The 16,040-nt window shown below is 44.2% G+C and overlaps 1 protein-coding gene across 1 annotated transcript; it reads left to right on the top strand.

Moving 5' to 3' along the window:
- Positions 1-799: 799 nt before the first annotated feature.
- Positions 800-3,833, top strand: LOC309364616 (uncharacterized protein). Its single transcript, XM_081902282.1, has 2 exons — positions 800-1,766; positions 2,474-3,833. Exons 1-2 carry the CDS (start codon positions 902-904, stop codon positions 3,457-3,459), a joined length of 1,851 nt encoding a protein of 616 aa, XP_081758408.1. The 5' UTR covers positions 800-901; the 3' UTR covers positions 3,460-3,833.
- The last annotated feature ends 12,207 nt before the right edge of the window (positions 3,834-16,040 follow it).

Here is a 16,040-nt window from a genome sequence, read left to right as displayed (position 1 = left end):
AGTGTTCCATAGTCTTATCCACTTCTCGTATTCAATGCTACGGCCAACATCCATTGCCCATTTAATCATGACGCTCTTGATTTCTTCGTCTTTTGTGCACCATTCTAATAAAAACTCACAGACCTTTGACAATATTTTTGTGTTTTGTAATACTGCAGTTTCTAATATGGATTTGGTTTGTTCGAAACCTCTTGCTTTTTTATCTTTTGAGAAAATGTCATTCATTTGGCGATACTCCATCCAACTTGATAATTTATCTTTTAGTTCCTCGTAAGGCCTGATCTTTATTACATTATTTTCTTCTATCAATATGTCTCTGTGCGTTAGCCATTCTCCTTTCATATTTGATTTTTTCACTGAGAAGGCTTCTTGGGGTGACAGCCACCATGGTGTTTTCCTTTCAAACTACTCTTTATATCTCTTCCAAATTTCGCACAATAATATTTTTATAATATGATCTAGAAAGTCTAGGTGTACTCCATCCTTGTCATACCAAAGGTATGCGTGCCACACGTATCTATTTCCAAACCCCTCTAGATCTAATATGTCTGTGTTCTCAAACTTCTTATGTTTCTAATTCTCTGCATCTCCTGTTTCTCAAGATGCCTTATTTCAAACAATCTACTTTCCTAAATAGGCAAAGGGAAAGCGGCTACCAGTAGATGAAGCAGAAGACGCCCGTGCCTACGAAGAAGGTTGCAAGGAGCCCAGTTGGACCACAGCCAGGATGATGATGTTGGATACTAGTAAGGAGCCAGACCTGTGCATTGTCTATGGGGAACCCTTCAGGCAAAAGCCCATCTTCCATAAGAGAAGGGAGGGTCAGCAGGAAGCCCACCCAGTTGAGGAGGAGGATGAACCCCTTCTTCATGGAGGAAGTTGCAGATCCCCCTGGGAAATCATGGTGGTGACAGTTCCTGGTGCTGCTGAGGAGCAGGATGTGTGCATTGTGGGTGAGGAAAACATCTGGGAGTTCTCCAACACCTGCGAGAGAAAGACATGTTTGCAGAAAATCAGCTCAGGGGAGGGTCCAGTTTACAGCAAAGGAGACTCCAGTGTCCCAAGTAAAACTCCAGCCCAGACTGTTGTTGATGCCACAGCCAGGATGATGATGCTTGATATTTCTAGGGAGCCAGACCTGTGCATTGTCTATGGGGAACCCATCAGGCCAAAGCTCATCATCCATAAGAGAACTCAGGATCAGCAGGAAGCCCACCCAGTTGAGGAGGAGGAGGGTGTACACCTTCTTCGTGGAGGAAGTTGCAGATCCCCCTGGGAAATCATGGTGGTGACAGTTCCTGGTGCTGCTGAGGAGCAGGATGTGTGCATTGTGGGTGAGGAAAACATCTGGCACAACCCCAACATCTGTGGGAGAAAAGCGTGTTTGCAGGAAACACACTCAGTGGAGAGTCCCGTTCACAGCAAACTAGACTCCAGTGTCCCCTGTGAACCTCCAGCCCAGACTGTTGGTGATGCTGCTAAAAGACAAGACATCTGCATTGTGTATGACCAAGGTGTGCTACAAAAGCACACCATGCATATCAGAATTGGGTATTCTGAGGAAACACACCCAGGGGAGGATATAGTTAAGCCTATTGCTGGCGGAGGAGATTGGAAAGGCCCCAAGGAATCCACCTTCCAGCCTGCTGTTGATGCCACCAAGGAACAAGACTCCTGCATTGTGCATGAGGAAATGGTTAGACAGAAGCCCATTTTTCAAGGAACAGCCCCCAGTGAAGCCACAGCTCAGAGAGATATGGATGCTGGTAAGTAATGGGACTCCCGGGTAATGCATACTGGGGAGGGAGGTCCCAGGTAGAATTGCTTCTTAGCTCCAGGTCTTAATGACAAGAACACAAGGCTATTTTTGAGGTCATCCCATGCTGCACCAACTTACAATAAACCCACTAAAAGTAATGGACATAGAACCCACTCTATGTAGATTTTGTTTGCTGGGGAAACTGTACTGCTCTTGAGTTGTATATATTTATATATACGCCTTGTGCAGAAATTTTTCAATTTCGCTTTGTACTTTTTGTTGTTTTGTTTGTTGTTCACAACTACTTTCCCTATGCTCGTAGTCTGCTACCTTTGCTGTATTGTCTGCTCTTGAGCATTAGAAAAGTTTCAATACATCAAGAATCAGAACTCTTGATCTAACCGTTTGATGGACAAACAATATAGCTATGCTTCCTAACGCCAATGTAAGCTTCCAGCTGCAGACTGAGAAAATAAATCCTCTCGAGAGTAAAATCTGTACAGGTAGAAATTTGTTGGTGAATCTGAGGCAACGACAAAACCTGACTACGGATCTTGAGCAGAGTGGAAAGAAAGGTCACCCATGATGGCAACTTACTGCCTGCTTAGACAGCAATGGCCCAAAAGTGTATCAAAAAGACAAAACCTATTACATTGAATGTCTCAGTTTCCATCTCTCTCTCTGACATCCATGTTTTCCTTCTCTCTTATCCAGCAGGTGTTGTGCAGTGGAGACAGAACAGAAGGAAATCTTTGAAAAAAGCACAGGATGAGATGGTGGAGCAGAACCTCCTGAGTCACAAAGGACCAAGGAGGGAAAATAGAAGCCACAGAAAACGGAAGACAGACAAATCCATCGTTCCTCAAAGTAGCTTCTTCACTGAGCAAGGAGACCAACCAGAAATCAGAGACTCTTTGAGAGCGTCCACAGAGGAGAAAACAATTCAAACGGCAGAATCTGGAGAAATAAGCAATGGGAGCAGAAACAATGGAAACAGCCCCACATGCCCTACAGAGGTGAAGCGATTTACTTGTTTGGAGTGTGGAAGGAGCTTCGGGAATCAGAAGCAGTTTGCTGCCCATCAGAAAATTCACACAGGACCGAAAACACATAAATGTGCAGACTGTGGAAAGAGCTTCCGCAGGAAATGGACCCTTACACTACATAAAAGAAGCCACACAGGGGAGAAGCCGTACAAATGTTTGGAGTGCGATAAAAGCTTCAATTACATTTCACACCTTACTAGACATCAAAGAATCCACACAGGGGAGAAGCCTTTCACATGTTTGGACTGCGATAAAAGCTTCACTGTCAGCTCAAGCCTTACTAAACATCAAAGAACTCACACAAAGGAGAAGCCTTACAAATGTTTGCAGTGCGATAAAAGCTTCACTGACAGCTCAAACCTTACAGTACATAAAAGAACTCACACAGGGGAGAAGCCCTACAAATGTTCTGTGTGTGGAAAACATTTCACACAGATCTCGAACCTTAAAGTACATGAAAGAACTCACACAGGAGAGAAACTGTACAAGTGTGAACAATGTGGAAAGAGCTTCACCCGTAAATCAGACCTGCAGAGGCATCAAAAGCACCACACAAGGGAGACACCCAACCAGGATTCAAATCTCAGTGAGCATTTAGATGATGAATCGAGACCTCATGAAGGTGAGAACGCACAACGGATGGAAACCATGTAACTTCCTCAACTATCCTAAGAAAGTCGCATCCACACAATATAATTAAAGCTTCCCCCTAAAGAATACTGGGAACTTAAAGGTGTTCGTAAAGGTGTCTGGAATTTAGACCTATGAGGTTGAAACTACTGTTTCCAGATTTCTTTTGAGAAAGCCATATAATAGCTACAAAGGAGCTTTAAATGTTTAGTGCAGATGTGACCTCAGTCTCGGCGTCCATCTCTTGGGTGTCGCAGGAGCCACCCAGAGGCCACATCCCCCCTGAATCTCCCAATACACACACATAATCCATGCTTTGGGTGGGTTCTTGAGTCTTTTAAGTGGCTAAAATACATTGCCTCAGGTTTTGTGTCCATTCTTTGTGTAGATTCCATGTGATAGTTGTGTCTGTCTGTGTGTGTGTGTGTGTGTGTGTGTGTGTGTTTGTGTTTGTGTGTGCATACAACCAGCACCTTTCTCTCTTGACATTGGGAATTTCTCTTGGCACCCCAATAAATGTGAGGGCTCTTCTGTTCATCCGGCTGAATTAACCACGTTGGGGATAATTTAGGCTCTTGAAACCAAAGAGAAGGATTGACCCAAGGAAGGAAGGGAAGGTTGAAAGGCTTCAAAGGCTTCCCCGTTGGAAATGCAAAATTGGCAAAGTAGCTGCTTCTGCTTTTTAGATTTGTTTTGAGACTACCGATCCTGAATAATAAAGTTGTGTAAATATTATGCTTTGTGCTGTTCTGTTTTCACTGGCTTCTCAGAACAAAAATGGATGCAGCTTTCCAGTTTAGATTGCAGTTTCCAGCACACTCAGCCCCCACTCACACCATGCAGTAAAAACAATGGGATACCGCTTTAAACAGTCATGGCTTCCCCCAAGGAATTCTGGGAGCTGAAGGTTGTTAAGAGTGCTGAGATGGGTTAGGGGAGACCGGCTATTCTGCTCACAGAGCTACTGTTTCCAGCATTACTGGGGGAGAGGAACTGATGGTTAAACCACTTTGCCCTAGATGCTCAAAGAACCCTAAAAGATTGGTGACTTGCAGAAGCCAAACTGGAGTTTATTCATCAATACTTGATCCTCTGTATATATGAAAACTTTATCAACCATAAATCATTGGCCGCACCTGTAACTGAAATTGTGACAGCCAGAATGTGAAGCTTCACTAAAGTTATATTTCCCTTTGAGAAATAGCTTGACCTGTTGAAATTCTGCCTGCTACACAGCTGTTAAAGGCCCAAGACTCAGAATAAGTACACTCAAAGGAAGGGAGAAGCAGCTTTTGAGGACTCGGGGGATTCCTATTGCCTGGTATCTAAACCACTCACAAATCGCTCACAGCTCTGCATTCACTCATTGGCTCAACGGCTGGTGCCTAGAAATAAGGAAGGAAGGTACCATCCCAGGGAAGAGCGTTCCAGGAGTGAGGAGGCACCTCAGAAAAGTCCTGTTCTCAGGTTGCCAGGCTCCCGGCCTCTCATGTCGGAGGCACATGGAGGAGGAGGAGGTGTCCTTTTTTAAGAATACCACAAAAGTTGATGTTATTCTGATGACAATATGTGAAACCAAGCCACAATTTAAAAACAAAAGAAGAAAGCTATAAATCAAAGTGCAAGAGGGGAAAAGAGGGCGTTTCTGTCTTTCTCTCTCTGCTGTTTAATTCCTCCTTTCAGATCACGCTTCCACCCTGCCACAGTTTGTCTCTCTGTGAACTCCAATTCCCAGCAGCCTTTGCACTTCCCACATAAAGGATCAACACCTGGATCCATTTAGCTGAGCAAATACCCAAGTGGGACAGTGAAGGAGCTTGAGATGAAGAAGGAAAGTCTGTGAATTCACCAACATCTACCAGAACGGATGAGCTGGAGCCTACCAAGAACTCAAGAGAAGATATGCTGAGATTGGGTAGAAATTTCTGAACTGGGGGTCCCTGTTTTCCCCTCTTTCTTCTCCTTTGTGGCATTTGAAATTCAGACTTGATCTCACAAGGGGCTGCTGCTCTGGGCCGCGAGTGTAGATGTTCCTTCCTTAGCCCTAAGGGGACCTGGGTGAGTCAAAGGATGACAGCCCTTTGGAAGAATGAAAAAGTGAAAACAAGGGATTTCTCACTGTGCAGGAGGAGGAATGTGGGTAGCAAGGAAGGGTGCAAGAGAGAGATTTCTTCCCCTGGGAGGTTGAGATGGGGTGGGGTCCGGAAGGCAGCCTCTTGCCATTTGTGTTTTTATTATATTTCAATTAGATACTCCACATACACATATTGTATTACATTTTACATTTATACTTGCTCTTCAAAGCTGACTTGCCACCTACTTTCTTCTGGTCTTTTATATCACGTATAATTTTATCGCATTATTTTCTTCCATTTTATATATTGTTATCATTTTCCATATTTGAGCATAGTGTATCCATAAACAAATAAGTCCTCAGGTTTATACAATTCTTGTTGTCTGTAATTTACCACTACTGTTAGTTATATTAGTTTCCTTGTACATTTTGCTTCTTATTACAGTGGTGCCCCTTTGCTGCCGCCCGCCAGCATTTTAAAAAACCCCAGACAGCGGAGGACTTCTCCGCTGTCCGGGGCGATCTTAAAATGCTGGCGGGCGGCAGCGAAGGCTTCGCTGAGAGTCCTCCGCTGTCCCGGGGCGATTTTAAAGCCAGGACCTCTTCTGAAGGCCGGCGGGGGGCGAAAGTCTTTGCTCCCCCCCACCTGCCTTCAAAAGCCGTCCTCTGCTGTCCCAGGGTTTTTTAAAATGCTGGGGGTGGGAAGAAAAGCCCTTGTCCCCCCCCCAGCCTTCAGAAGAGGTCAGGGGACAGACTGTCCCCGGACCTGGTCTGAAAGCGGTTTCCATAGGAACGCATTGATTGATTTTCAATGCATTCCTATGGGAAACTGTGATTCGCAAGACGAAAAACTCGCAAGACGAAAAAACTTGCGGAACGAATTAATTTCGTCTTGCGAGGCACCACTGTATTTTCATTGTCCATCACTTTTCTTAATCTTTCCCATTATGAGGTTTGTTGCCAATTCTACTAGTTTTACTATTTCATCTTTTCTTTCCTTTATACTACATAAATCTTTTTTGAAATGTTTCCTCACCCTGTTGTCGAATTTTCCCGGTTAGTTTGGCTATTTCTGCATATTCCATTACCTTCTGTCTCCATTCTTCTACTGTTGGTAACTGCTGCTGTTTCCAGACCTATGCTAACAGGAACCTCGCCGCTTTTGTTGCATATAAATACAGTTTCTGGTCGTTCTTAACCAGATTTTCTCCTACCATTGCTAACAAGAATGCCTCTGGCTTTTTCAAAAACATATATCTAAAGATCTTCTTTAGCTCACTGTATATATTTCCCCAGTATGTTTTTACCTATGACATGACCACCGCATGTGAAAGAAATTACCTTTTTCACCCCACATTTTCAGCAATTCTTGTTTCCTGTTTTGTACATCCTTAACTTTTTAATTGGAGTGAGGTACCATCTGTACATCATTTTTAACAGATTTTCTTTTAACAAAGTACTTGCTGTGAATTTTAGCCCAGTGTTCCATAGTCTTATCCACTTCTCGTATTCAATGCTACGGCCAACATCCATTGCCCATTTAATCATGACGCTCTTGATTTCTTCGTCTTTTGTGCACCATTCTAAGAAAAACTAACAGACCTTTGACAATATTTTTGTGTTGTTTTGTAATACTGCAGTTTCTAATATTGATTTGGTTTGGTCAAAACCTCTTGCTTTTTTATCTTTTGGGGAAATGTCATTCATTTAACGATACTCCATCCAACTTGATAATTTATCTTTTAGTTCCTCGTAAGGCCTGATCTTTATTACATTATTTCCTTCTATAAATATGTCTCTGTGCGTTAGCCATTCTCCTTTCATATTTAATTTTTTTCACAGAGAAGGCTTCTTGGGGTAACAGCCACCATGGTGTTTTCCTTTCAAACCACTCTTTATATCTCTTCCAAACTTCATACAATGATCTTTTTATAATATGATCTAGAAAGTCTCTGTACTCCATCCTTGTCACACCAAAGGTACGCGTGCCACCCGTATCTATTTCCAAACCCCTCTAGATCTAATATGTCTGTGTTCTTCAAACTAAGCCATTCTTTTAACCATGTTATAGAAGCGGCTTCATAATATATTTTAAGATCCGGTAACGAGAAGCCTCCTCTTTCTTTTTTATCCGTCAGAAGTTTAAACTTTATTCTAGGTTTCTTCCCTTGCCATACAAACCTAGAAATCATTTTTTGCCACTCATTGAATTGACATAATCTGGCAACAATAGGCACAGTTTGGAATTTAAAAAAGCATCTTAGGTAAGACACTCATCTTGACAGCTGCTATCCTTCCCAAGAAGGACACTTTCAATCTGTCCCATATTTCCAAATTTGTCTTTCTTTCCATGTTGTTTTATAATTGTCCTTGAATAGGTTTGTGTTTTTCGGGGAGAGCCAGACCCCCAAATATTTTCTTTTCTTTACCACTGTTATTTCCGTTTTACTTTGCAGCTAATCTGTTTGTTCCACCTTCATGTTTTTCACCATCATTTTTGTTTTACCCTTATGAATTTTCAATCCTGCCAACATTCCAAATTCTTCAATTACTTTTAATGCTTCCGCTGTCAAAGTTAAAGGTTCCTGTACTGTCAAGACTATATCGCCGGCGAAGGCTTTAACTTTATATTATTTTTCGCCACACTTTATCCCTGTAATTCTTTCTGTCTCTCTTATATTTACATTTTTCACTAAGGGGGAGCTTGTTTAAGGCGGAGCTGCAACCCAGAGTCCACAAAGGAAAGGAAAAAAGGGACAGGATGTGTATTAGGGCTTCTGCAGGTGGAGGTTGCTACATTTCCTGGAGCAAAGATCAAAAGAGTCTTAGGAGGGAGGAAGGCAGCTCAATGGTAGAGTGCCTCCCTTACATTGCAAAAGGCGGCACGTTCAATCCCCAGTATCTCCTGTTTCTCAAGATGCCTTATTCCAAACAATCTACTTTCTCAAACAGGCAAAGGGAAAGCGGCTACCAGTAGATGAAGCAGAAGACGCCCGTGCGTACGAAGAAGGTTGCAAGGAGCCCAGTTGGACCACAGCCAGGATGATGATGTTTGATACTTGCAAGAAGCCAGACCTGTGCATTGTCTATGGGGAACCCTTCAGGCAAAAGCCCATCATCCACAAGAGAAGGGAGGGTCAGCAGGAAACCCACCCAGCTGAGGAGGAGGAGGTACCTCTTCTTCATGGAGGAAGTTGCAGATCCCCCTGGGAAATCACAGTACAGACAATTCCTGGTGCTGCTAAGGAGCAGGATGTGTGCATTGTGGGTGAGGAAAACATCTGGCACTACCCCAACACCTGCGAGAGAAATATGTGTTTGCAGAAAATCAGCTCAGCAGAGGGTCCAGTTTACAATCCAGGAGACTCCAGTGTCCCAAGTAAAAGTCCAGCCCAGGCTGTTGTTGATGCCACAGCCAGGATGATGATGCTTGATCTTTCTAGGGAGCCAGACCTGTGCATTGTCTATGGGGAACCCCTCAGGGCAAAGCCCATCGTCCATAAGAGAACTGAGGGTCAGCAGGAAGCCCACCCAGCTGAGGAGGAGGAGGAGGTACACCTTGTTCATGGAGGAAGTTGCAGATCCCCCTGGGAAATCATGGTGGTGACAGTTCCTGGTACTACTAAGGAGCAGGATGTGTGCATTGTGGGTGAGGAAAACATCTGGCACAACCCCAACATCTGTGAGAGAAAAGCGTGTTTGCAGGAAACCCACTCAGTGCAGAGTCCCATTCACAGCAAACTAGATTCCAGAGTCCCCAGTGAACCTCCATTCCAGACTGTTGTTGATGCTGCTAAGGGACAAGACATCTGCATTGTGCCCATTTTTCAAGGAACAGCCTCCAGTGAAGCCACAGCTCAGAGAGGTATGGATACTGGTAAGTAATGGGACTCCTGGGTAATGCATATTGGGGAGGGAGGTCCCAGGCAGAATTGCTTCTTAGCTCCAGGTCTTAATGACAAGAACACAAGGTTATGTTTGAGGTCATCCCATGCTACAGCAACGTACAGTAGACCCACTAAAAGTAATGGATGGACATAGAACCCAATCTTGTGAAGAAATTGTTTTGTTTGTTGTTTGCAACTACTTTCGCTATGTTCATAGTCTGCTATATAGTCTGCTATAGTCCATCTCTGACATCCATGATTTCCTTCTCTCTTATCCTGCAGGTCTTGTGCAGTGGAGACAGAACAGAAGGAAATCTTTGGGGAAAGCACAGCATGAGATGATGGAGCAGAACTACCTGAGTCAGGATGGACCAAGGAGGGGAAAGAGAAGCCACACAGATCGGAAGACAGCTGAATCCCTTGTTCCTCATAGTAGCCTCTTCACTGTGCAAGGAGAACAGCCAGAAAACAGAGATGCTTTGAGAGCATCCACAGAGGAGAAAACAATTCAAAGGGCAGAGTCTGGAGGAATAAGCAGTGGGAGCAGAAACAATGGAAACAGCCCCACATGCCCTACAGGGGTGAAGCGGTGTGGAAAGAGCCTCAGGTATCATAAGCAGTTTGCTACCCATCAGATGATTCACACACGACAGAAATCACATAAATGTGCAGACTGTGGAAAGAGCTTCCGCAGGAAATGGACCTTTACACTACATAAAAGAACCCACACAGGGGAAAAGCCTTTCATATGTTTGGTATGCAATAAAAGCTTTGCTGTGAGCTCAAACCTTACTAAACACCAAAGAATTCACACAGGGGAAAAGCCTTTCAAATGTTCAGACTGCGATCAATGTTTCGCACAAAGCTCACATCTTACAGTACATAAAAGAAGGCATACAGGAGAGAAACCTTTCAAATGTTCAGTCTGTAATAAAAGTTTTGCTCAGACGGCAACCTTTAACAGACATCAAAGGATTCACAAAAGCGGAGAGAATCCATGAATGCTCAATTTGTTTTGAGTGCTTCAGTCAGAAGTCAAACCTTGCTAAACAGCTAATCTTCACATGAGGAAGACACCTTTTAAGCCATCACTGAGTAGAAAAAGCTTTAGTAAAAGCTCTAATCTTCCTAGTCAACAAATGATTCGCATGAAAAAGTCTGAGAGGCTTCAGCGAGTTACCCATCATCTGTCTGAAATGTAAAACTGGTACTGTAGCTGCTTCTGCTTTTTAGTTTTGTTATGAGACTACCAATCCTGTATAATAAAGTTGTGTGTATTTTAAGCTTTGTACTCTTCTGTTTTCACTGGCTCCTCGGAACAAAAACGGATGCAGGTTTCCAATTTAGGTTGCTGTTTCCTGCACACTTAGTCAACATCTGCTCCATGCAGTGAAAGCACTGTCATGATTTCCCCTAAAGAATTCTGGGAGCTGTAGATTATTAAGGGTGCTGAGGGGTGTTAGGGGAGGCCCCTATTCTCCTCACAGAGCTACAGCTCCCAGAGTTCCTAGGCAAGAGAGGCTGATAGTTAAACCACTCTGTCCATTCAGAATTGTGTATTGATTTGTAATGATTTGTTGGGTCTCTGGACCGTAATAAAGATTGATTGATTGATACTTGCAAGGAGCCAGACCTGATTCACACAGGAAAGAAACGTCATAAATGTGCAGACTGTGGAAAGAGCTTCCGCATGAAACGGTACCTTACAGTACATGAAAGAATTCGCACAGGGGAAAAGCCTTTCAAATGTACAGTGTGCAAGAAAAGCTTTAATGTGAGATCAAACCTTAATGCACATGAAAGAACTCACACATGGGTGAAGCCCTACAAATGTTCTGTTTGTGGGAAACGTTTCTCATGCAGCTCATACCTTAATGCACATGAAAGAACTCACACATGGTGAAGCCCTACAAACGTTCTCAGTGTGGGAAACGTTTTGCACACAGCTCATACCTTATAGTACATAAGAGAACTCACACAGGGGAGAAACCTTTCAAATGTTCAGAGTGTGAGAAAAGCTCCAATGACTGCTCAAACCTTACTAAACATAAAAGAACTCACACAGGGGAGAAACCTTTCAAATGTTCAGTCTGTAATAAATGTTTTGCTCAGATGTCAAACCTTATTTGTCATCAGAGGATTCACATAGCCGAGAGACCCCATGAATGCTCAATATGTGGAAAGAGCTTCACCCATAAATCAGACCTCAAGAGGCTTCAAAAGAACCACACAAGGGAGACGCGCAAGCAGGGTTCAGATCTCAGTCAGAGTTTAGATAATGAATCGAGACCTCATGAAGGTGAGAATGCACAATGCATGGAAACCTTGTAACTTCTTCAACTATGCTAAGAAGTTTGCATCCACACAATACTTTTAAAGCTTCCTCCCAAGGAATCCTGGGAACTTCAGTTCTTAAGGGAGCTGGCAATTGTAGGTCTATGAAGTACAAACTACTGTTTCCAGAATTCTTTTAACAAACCATAGAAAAGCTATAAATGAGCTTTAAAGGGGTGGTGCAAATGTGACCTCAGCCTCGGTGTCCATCGTTTGGGCGTTGCAGGAGACACCCAGAGGCCTGTCCCCACCTGAACCTCCCAATACACAGACATAATACATGCTTTGGGCAAGTTCTTGAGTCTTTTAAGTGACTAAAACACATTGCCTCAACTGGGTTGTTGTTTATTGTTTGTGTGGATTCCATATGATAATTGAAATGTTTTTTTACATAAAGTGCCTTCATTTTAATAGGTTATGCTATGAAAATTGCTCTTCGGAGAATCTAGAGAAAACTCAGCTCTTTCCTTGGCCAGACAACAGTCAACCAGCACCTTTCTCTCGTGACATTAGGAATTTCTCTTGGCACCCCAATAAATGTCAGGGCTCTTCTGTTCATCCGGCTGAATTAACCAAGTTGGGGGTTATTTAGGCTCTTGAAACCAAAGAGAAGGATTGACCCAAGGAAGGAAGGGAAGTATGAAAGGCTTCAGAGGCTTCCCCGTTGGAAATGTAAAATTGACACAGTAGCTGCTTCTACTTTTTAGATTTGTTTTGCGACTACCAATCTTGTATAGTAAAGTTGTTAAATATTATGCTTTGTGCATTATTATTATATTAATAATAATTTATTACCCCACCCATATTGCTGGGTTTCCCATGCAGTGAAAGCAATGTGATACTGCTTTAAACAGTCAAGACTTCCCCCAAGGAATTCTGGGAGCTAAAGGTTGTTAAGAGTGCTGAGATGGGTTACCCTTCAATATTTGGGAGAGGTGATGGCGCTCCTCCCCCCATCTCATCTACATAACAAGATCCCTACCAATGCCTAACTGCCAAGACCAGAGAGGTTGTGACGATTTCCTACGAGGTAGGCAAAAAACCAAATGGCCGGTGCTAAAAACTCCTACCAGGCCCCTTAACGGCGACCAACCAAAGTCCATAGCAAGGTCAGAAGGAAACCTTGAGGGGCGGGCGATCCCCAGGCCGCACTTGCCTTAAATAGAGCAAGCTACACACCCGAGGCAGCCAATTGGCTGGCTCAGAGGATGACACGGCCCGAGGATTCCCCAGTTCACGCGGGTCTGCAAGACAGCCACCGCGCACGTGTTGGGGGCGTGATCCTGCAACACCACCTCCTCCCAAGGTCAGAAGTGGCTTTGCGTGGCGAGTTCCCGCTTCCCACCAGTGGTAAATAACAACACAAGACACCATAAGTAAGGGTAATGGGCTAAAATTGGCCACAACGTTATTGGTTACAGGCAAGAGCGGTATTGGCTTAGGCACTGGTCCTATCCGGCTTCAGCCTTATGGCTTGAAGACCGGCAAGGGTTAACACCAGAAGGGGGTGTGCCCTCTGGGCATAACCCAGTCTCCCTCACCTCCCCCTACCCTGAAGCACTGTGATGGGGGACCCTGCTATTCTTCCCAACTCTTCTCCTTCCAGACACATCTCCACTCCCTCAATAATAACAGAGAACAACCAAACACACACAAATGTAAAAAAGTTAAAACCATTGGAGCAGCAGGCCTGTCTCCAGCTCCTCCCAAAACCTAGACATTTCCTTTAAAGTCTGCCCAGGTGGGCATGTTGCACCCCCAAAGAGGACATGTCCAGGTTTTCCCAGACATATGGCAACCCTACAGTGTATAAAATTCATTGCTACAAAAGGTTTGATGCACAATAGTACCATCATGTTCAGGACCCCTCAACTTATGAACACCAGATTCTGGGTCTTCTACGTCCAGTAACTGGTCTTCCTAGAGCTATCCAATTGGCCACTGTAGAAAATAGAATGCTGGACTAGCCTATTGTCAAGCTAACATTATCAGGGTCAAAATCTTTTTTTAAGTAAACCACGAAAGTTGCTGTTATTATATTGACAGTATGTGAAACCAGGCCACAATTTAAACAAAACAAAACAAAAAACAAGAATGCTATAACTCAAAGTGCAGGGGGGGGGAGAGAAGGAATTTCTGTCTTTCTCTCTGCTGTTTAATTTTTCTTTTCAGATTACGCTTCCCCCTGCCATAGTTTGTTTTTCTGTGAACTCCAATTCCCAGCAGCCTTTGCACTTCCCACATAAACGATTAACACCTGGATCCATTTAGCTGAGCAAACACCCAAGTGGGACAGTGAAGGGGCTTGAGATGAAGAAGAAAGTCTGTGAATTCACCAGTGTCTACCAGAACGGGTGAGCTGGAGCCTACCAAGAACTCAAGAGAAGACATGCTGAGATTGGGTACAAATTTCTGAACTGGGGGTCCCTCTTCCCCCCTCTTTCATCCTCTTTGTGGCATTTGAAATGCAGACTTGATCTCACAAGGGGCTGCTGCTCTGAGTCTCAAATGTAGCCCTGCCTTATTCCTAAGAGGACCTGGGCGAGTCAAAGGAGGCTGGCATTCCTCTGCAGGAATGAGAAAGTGACAACAAGGGGGTCCCCCGTTTTGTGGGAGGAGGAATATGGTGAACAAGGAAGAATGCAAGAGAGGGAATTCTTCTCATGGATGGGTAAACGGGTGGGGTCTTGGCTTTTGCATTAATTAAATATTTCACTAAGGGGCAGTGTCCATGTAGGAGCATGATTGCTTAAGGGAGAGTCCTTGGGGAGCTGCAACCCAGAGTCAATATCAGAAGGGGAAAGAGGGACAGGGTGTGTATAAGGGCTTCTGCAGATAGAGGATGCTACATTTCAGGAGCAAAAATGCTGCATTTCGTAGAACAAAGATCAACAAGGTCTTAGAGGGAAGGAATGCAGTTCAGTGGGAGAGGACCTGCTTTGCCTTGCAGATGGTTGCAGGTTCAATCCCCAGTATCTCCATGTAGGGCTTGGGAGAGGCTTCCCATATGAAACACTGGAGGGCTGCTGCCAGTCAGTGTAGACAGTACTGAGCTAAATGGCCAAAGATACAATTCTCTTCTCTTCCCTTTTTTCCATCAAATATCTCCAGCCCCTCCCCCCCCCAGTAGGGGAGGCTGGTTTTTTTCTTCTTCCTGTACAACAGCCGTCTCCATTTTTTTCTCCTCAACTTGAGCCGCTTTCATATCTGATCTTGTTTTGCCAGCTCTAATTGGGGCTCTCTCCCGGGGACTGTGCAGCCATGTATCCAACTAATTTTTACAGTTCCTCCTGCAATCCCTTTAGGTAATTGATTCTTTCTTGGTGTGGTTCGCCATATTACAGAATCATAGAATCATAGAGTTGGAAGAGACCACAAGGGCCATCGAGTCCAACCCCCTGCCAAGCAGGAAACACCATCAGAGCACTCCTGACATGTGGTTGTCAAGCCTCTGCTTAAAGACCTCCAAAGAAGGAGACTCCACCACACTCCTTGGCAGTAAATTCCACTGTCAAACAGCTCTTACTGTCAGGAAGTTCTTCCTAATGTTTAGGTGGAATATTCTTTCTTGTAGTTTGGATCCATTGCTCCGTGTCCGCTTCTCTGGAGCAGCAGAAAACAACCTTTCTCCCTCCTCTATGTGACATCCTTTTATATATTTGAACATGGCTATCATATCACCCCTTAACCTCCTCTTCTCCAGGCTAAACATGCCCAGCTCCCTTAGCCGTTCCTCATAAGGCATCGTTTCCAGGCCTTTGACCATTTTGGTTGCCCTCCTCTGGACACGTTCCAGTTTGTCAGTGTCCTTCTTGAACTGTGGTGCCCAGAACTGGATACAGTACTCCAGGTGAGGTCTGACCAGAGCAGAATACAGTGGCACTATTACTTCCCTTGACCTAGATGCTATACTCCTATTGATGCAGCCCAGAATTGCATTGGCTTTTTTAGCTGCTGCGTCACACTGTTGGCTCATGTCAAGTTTGTGGTCAACCAAGACTCCTAGATCCTTTTCACATGTACTGCTCTCAAGCCAGGTGTCACCCATCTTGTATTTGTGCCTCTCATATTTTTTTTGCCCAAGTGCAATACTTTACATTTCTCCCTGTTAAAATTCATCTTGTTTGTTTTGGCCCAGTTCTCTAATCTGTCAAGGTCATTTTGAAGTCTGATTCTGTCCTCTGGGGTGTTGGCCACCCCTCCCAGTTTGGTGTCATCTGCAAATTTGATCAGGATGCCCTTGAGTCCATCATCCAAGTCTTTGATAAAGATGTTGAATAAGACCGGGCCCAAGAAAGAACCCTGTGGCA

The sequence above is a fragment of the Podarcis melisellensis genome, assembly GCF_964234715.1.
Source record: "Podarcis melisellensis genome assembly, chromosome: 2".
NCBI lineage: Eukaryota > Metazoa > Chordata > Lepidosauria > Squamata > Lacertidae > Podarcis > Podarcis melisellensis.
Note: the sequence above shows the minus strand (reverse complement) of the source record. Positions and strands in the feature narration are given on the sequence as shown.

Coding starts and splice junctions, on each gene's coding strand:
- LOC309364616 (XM_081902282.1), top strand. CDS start 902: ATGGTGGTGACAGTTCCTGGTGCTGCTGAGGAGCAGGATGTGTGCATT. Junction 1,767..2,473: donor TCAGAGAGATATGGATGCTG/GTAAGTAATGGG, acceptor TCTCTTATCCAG/CAGGTGTTGTGCAGTGGAGA.